Here is a 6,000-nt window from a genome sequence, read left to right as displayed (position 1 = left end):
CTAATCTTCTCCCCTCTCTCTTCAGGTGCTTGTAGATAGCCTCTACTCCTCTATTCCTCTATTCCTCATCTCTGTCTGTCTCTGTCTCTCTGTCTCTGTATCTCTCTGTCTGTCTCTGTCTCTGTCTCTATCTCTGTCTCTCTCTCTGTCTCTCTCTCTCTCTCGCTCTCCCCCTCTACTACACTCTTAATTTCCCCATGACCTGAATAAACTATTTCATACTATATGGTCATGTGGCTCATCCCTCAGGGGGAAGAGATTCCCAACATGGATCCCCCAGAGGCATCCCCCTAGCCTCCAGGCCTCACCACACCCCCACTCTTTTCATCATTTTCCTAACATTGGTGCCGAAACCCGGGATGTCATCTTTTAAGACATTGGTGCCCATGTGAGGAGATTAGATTTCTTCAGGACCAGATATCTCTTTTTCCTTTCATTGGTGCTGAAACCCTGGCCCTCATCTTTTAACAACAGGAGGATACACAGTTACAGAAATTACTTGGCTAAGGTCTTACAGCTGGTTAGTGGCAGAACCTGGATGAAAATTTAGTCTTCAGACTAATTTGGAATATTGCAGCAGAGTGAATGAGTTTAAGTAAAGAGTGGGGATCCAAAGAATAGAAAATAGCAAAATCACTAGATAGACAGAGAAGAAATTGTAAGAGAAAAGCCTTCAGAAGTTGGTCTCAGAGTAGGTAGAGGATCATACTGATAATTTAACCAGAATGGGTGCATTTTGATGGTGGGGTCTTGTATGTTACCTATTCTTTTAGATGGATGTGAGGTCCTTCTTTTAGCTTTTACCATAAAACCATCCATTGTAGTGTTTTGCACACAAATGCCTTTGACTGACACTTTAATAGTATGTCAATTATTTTCTGGCATAATTTCATTCTTCTGGCTATACTGCATGACTTCTTATATTAAAACTTTTGCAGACTGGGGGCTCATTCATCCTGGTGCATGATTACACAATGTGTGTGTGTATGTGTGTGTGTGTGTGTGTGTGTGTGTGTGTGTGTGAGTATGTGATTGGATCACTACTCAGATAAAAATGCCATTTCTATGTATTGAATGAGTGTAGAGTATATATCTTTATCATTAAATAATGACTTTGTGTCTTAACAATACAACCAACCTTCTTTTCTCCATTAGAGCCTAAAATATATGATAGTATATCTCTCTCTCACACACACAAAATCTGGAGTAGAAATTTTGGTCCATATTTTGTCAGATGTTAAAGAATACAGTACATACCAAAAGAAACAAATGTTGGAGCTACTAAATAAAACTCACACTCTTTTCCTTTATTTCTGTGATTCTGCCGTGACTGTGTAAACTCCTTAATGCATTTCTTGTCCAAATAAAGAGGCATACTTTCTATAGCATAATTCTGAGACTTTGAATCAGGTAGATAAAGGGTAGATCCAGTATGAGGAACATTAGATTTGAGTACATTTGGAATAGAGTGACACTCTTGCTTCCCTGTGCCTTTCGGATGCTCCATTGCTCATGTCTTGTCATCTCTGGTGGGCAGATTAGAATGAACGGGAGCTCCATGTCTGACACATCTGTCTGCTCCAACCCTAGTGAGAGCGGCTATGAGCATAATTCTATCTTTCAATGAACCTATGACCAATGCTTCAGGGCTGAATCAGGTTTTCCTGATGTAGACTAATGGAGAATTCAAAACCTCAACTACAGTTACTTTCTGCTGATAACTGTTAATTTTTTTAAAATAAACTTTTGGAGGAAAAATATTGCAACATCAGAATTCTTAGCAACTGACGTGTTCATTTCAAGCACTCTCCACATTAAATCCACCTGGGCCTCTTTCCAAATAATCTAAATGTTAATGTGTACGTGTAGATGACTGCTGCATTCCTGAATTAGGACGGGATACAACCAACGCCCATTACAAGTGGGAGCAGGTTTGAGGGGAACAAGCTTCAGACAAGCCTAGAGGACAACGGGAACTCTTTGAAGCCAACAGAGCAGAGAGCTACTGCAGCCTTAACTTGGCAGCTTTGTTGAAATTGGGCTTTAGGAGATTTTCAGATGCCACTGCTAAATTTGGGTGTCACTTGAGATCTCCAGCTCTCTGGTTTTGCCTCAGGAAGAAATAGACTTGAAGAAAGCGTTGGCTCATTCCTTTTATTAGGTGTAATTATCAGTAATATCCCTCTCTGTTCTCAAGAAGGCCAGTTTTGGATAATAAATTCCATGGTCATTTCTTCAAAGATCTTTCTCTCTCTCTCTCTCTCTCTCTCTCTCTCTCTCTCTCTCTCTCTCTCTCTCTCCCCCTCTTTTTGGGCAAAGGTCCATCTTGATGATTTCTTCTTTATATTAATCTGAGAAAAATTAGCTTACCTTTCCTCCAACAAAGCCTTTGGGACTGACTCTGACTTACAGTCCTTAAAGTGTTTTTTTTTTTTTTTTTTTTTTTGATGCAATAATTAAGAGCTCACATAAGCTAACAACTAACTCCCCGTGGTTCTTTTAATGGAAAAAGCAAATAAAGTAACTTTTCAGAGGCTCATCTAATTTGGCAACCCCAGAGAGAAGCAAAAGGAATTGGCCTTTCACGTTTATATTTGCAAAGCAATTTCCAATCATTTTAATTAGTTTCTCCACTTAATAAGTGAAAGCTTTTCTATCCACACTGGAAAACAAGTGAATAAAGACAAAGATAGCTGCCCCTGTGCTTTTTGGGATTTCGTGAAGACCTTGTACTCAGAGAACTTTGTGGGCTCACACCTTTGTGACTTGTATCATCGGCCAGTCTGTCGCTGCAGAGAGGGTGTGTTGTGGTCTGGCAATATGATCGTAGTGAGAGTGTAAAATAGTGCCAGAGATGTGCGAAGAGTCGCTGGGAAAAACCAGTTTCCCTGATGCAAATATGGATGGATGTTGACAAGGTTCCATTACAAGTTCAGAGACCTAGTTCAGTCTCACTGGACGGCTGCTCTTTGCTTTCTGTGCCACTTAAGTCTAAAGGGCTAAAAAAAGAAGCTCACAGTAAGTTCTTCCCATTGTGAAGAATCAACAGAAACATCAGAAGACTGTGATGAATCCCATGGAAACAAACTGCACATGACTCCTGCCTGGTCAGAGCGCCTGCTGACTCTGGTTAGCAACTGTCCCTGCCACAAAACAGACATGTTAGGGCTCCTTCCCATGGCCCTACACCAACATTTTAACTTTTAATTTTGTGTTCTTTTGCTTAAAGAGCCCCCCATTTTTATAAACATTTGTCTGCCCTAAACCATATATTTGGATGTCTGATGTCCCAATAGCAGGAGAGACCAAATTAAAGTCAAAACAACACAGCCAGTATCTTGGGGGAAAGGCTGGGACCTGCAAAACTGTAGGGATGTCTGTGGTAGTGAGTGGTGGACCACTCTGGCTCTCAAATTTCTCCCTATTTGCTGTTTTTTTTTCCATCGGATCTTTGGCCCCAATGATTTTTTTTCTTATCTACATGATTATGGTTTGGGATCTGGCAAGGGTCTGATTTTGATGATGCTAAAAAGGTATTAGCATTTGCAGTTCCTGGGGGCTCTTCCTGGGAGTGAAGATACACTTTCAGTCATTACTGTCAGCAGATAGAATGTTTCACTTACCTTTTATACATAATCTGCCCAGTGTGTATGTGGATGACACCGAAACACTTCAACAAACTAAGAAGGCTGTGGTTCTATATCTCCTCCCTTAGTGTTCCATTATGAGCAAAACTTCTGAATTTTCCTGGAAGGAGAAACAGGGCGATTTTAATGACGCTTATAACTTGCCTGTTATTTCCCATTAAGAGTTGTCCTTTATTCGCATTTAGTTAGACATACTACATGCCATATAATATATATTACATGTCATATATATGTATATGTATAAGTATATGTATATATACATATACACATACATATACACATACATACATACATACACTTTCTCTGGGAATTCTCACCTGCTAAGGGAGACTTTCTCTGGCCTCCGTAAGTAAACAGTCAACCATATACAGGCTTTCCATCTTCCCTTTCCTATTGTACTGGTGCATTTATCCCACTGTGGATCTCTGATTATTTCTATATTCCCACAAGCACACGGGTATCTGCATAAGTCAGATACCTATAAAAGAATGGTTAACTGAATGAATAAGAAAGAGGGTGTTGAATCCAGGAGAACCTGACTTTCAAACAGGTTTTTTCTTTGCATTTCTAAGTTTCTCCTCACTTGTGAAAGAGGAATAATGATACTTACTCTTAAGACTTCCAGGATGAAAAAGTGGTGTATACGAGATTTATAAACACCTGCGGCTACCTATAATGATAAGACCAGGTGTGTATCGCCCAGTCTAGTTTGGAGGGTTTCGGATGGGAGTGGAAGCTGAAAGTGTAGCAAGCCCTTTGCATTTTAACTCTGGTGACCTCTACTTAAAGTCATTAACAGTTGAACAGGTGAAAAGGTGCAAAGAGATCAGCATTATCGTTTTATAGATGCCCAGTCAAAAGGAGCTCAAATGGTTTGCCTAATGTCATTCAACAATAGAGGCCAGAGAAGACCTAAATCAAAGTACCTACTGCTTTGGTATTTCTCATGGCCTCCCCAACCTCACTACAAATGTGGGTGGCAGCAGTGCCTGTAGCCTCAGAAGACCTGGTTCATTTTGACTCTCTCAGGCAGAACATGGGAAACAAAACTCACACCTTACAAGTTTGTGTCATGGACCAAAGGCGAGAGAAAAATCTCTGCGAAAGGAGAAAAGTAGCAAGAGCTGGAACAGGCACTGGGGTCCAGGGTCCTTTAGCTTGCAGCCCAAGAGTTGCTCCTGTCTCCTCCCACTTTGGAGACCGCGGAGTAGGAAGGAGGATTAAACCCGCGGGAGGAGTTCCGCCCCAGCTCCCTAGCCTGTGCCAGCACGCTGAGCCTTTGCGCCCACATAGAGCTTTGGTCTCCATCCGGTGCCCGGGCCCCGGCTGCGCTTCCCAGGGCAAGCAAGCTCCAGGCTCTGCAAGACTCGCCGGCCTCCAGAATGCAGACACCGCACAAGGAGCACTTGTATAAGCTGCTGGTGATTGGCGATCTGGGTGTGGGCAAGACCAGCATCATCAAGCGCTACGTGCACCAAAACTTCTCTTCGCACTACCGGGCCACCATTGGTGTGGACTTCGCGCTGAAGGTGCTCCACTGGGACCCAGAAACGGTGGTGCGCCTGCAGCTCTGGGACATTGCAGGTGAACGCTCAGAGCAGCGTGCCAGGGGCGGGGTGGGGGATGGGGGTGGAATGGGGCAGTTAGAGGTTGTGGGGTGAAGGTTCGATTCGGTGAAGGGGGAGTGACTTTAAGCCCGTGGTTTTGAGTGAAATCAAGCTGGAGATCCAGATCGCCTGAGCGCTCCACTGGAGGAAACTTTGAATTAATGGAAACCTGATTTCAAAGAAATGAAAGTGTTTTCTCTTTCTTTCTTTCTTTCTTTCTTTCTTTCTTTCTTTCTTTCTTTCTTTCTTTCTTTCTTTCTTTCTTTCTTTCTTTCTTTCACTCTCTCTCTCTCTCTCTCTCTCTCTCTCTCTCTCTCTCTCTCTCTCTCTCTCTCTCTCTCTTTCTTTTCTTCCTTTCTGTTTTCTGTTACACTCCTCCCAACTCTTGCTTCAACTTCTAGTAACTTTACTGGCTCTCGCTGGGTGTTCTCAGCTATGGCTTGAGCTGGTTACTCCACTTTCTCCTGGGATTCTTGGGTGCAGAGCAGGTTTGGCCAGGGCACACAAGAAGACTGTAGTCTCATTCTGTTTTCATTCTAGTCTTTTTCTGGACTCAGGTAGCCCAGATTTGGCCCAGAGTGTTTCACGTAGCTTTCATCCTTTCTTTGTGTTTAGAGGGGGGAAGCCCCAAAGGAACTTAAGGAGGAATAAAATTGTCTCCTGTGAACTCTTTGTTTTCCCATTCTCAGTTTTTAGGAACTTAGTTTTTTCCATATCTCACTATGATCTTCTCACTGCTTGTTGGC

General features: G+C 42.5%; 1 protein-coding gene across 1 annotated transcript in view; it reads left to right on the top strand.

The window, feature by feature from the left end:
- Nucleotides 1–5,029: 5,029 nt before the first annotated feature.
- The window catches only part of RAB38 (RAB38, member RAS oncogene family), a gene marked incomplete at its 5' end in the record, with an annotated part of 68,707 nt that continues 67,736 nt past the window's right edge, over nucleotides 5,030–6,000 (top strand). The window contains one exon of the mRNA XM_080911510.1: nucleotides 5,030–5,231. Coding sequence (XP_080767636.1) covers nucleotides 5,030–5,231 — 202 coding nt within the window. The remainder of the gene's footprint in view (nucleotides 5,232–6,000) is intronic.

Source organism: Micromys minutus (genome assembly GCF_963924665.1).
Source record: "Micromys minutus genome assembly, chromosome: 2".
NCBI lineage: Eukaryota > Metazoa > Chordata > Mammalia > Rodentia > Muridae > Micromys > Micromys minutus.
The sequence above is the reverse complement of the archived record's forward strand: the minus strand, read 5'-3'. Positions and strand labels throughout refer to the sequence as shown.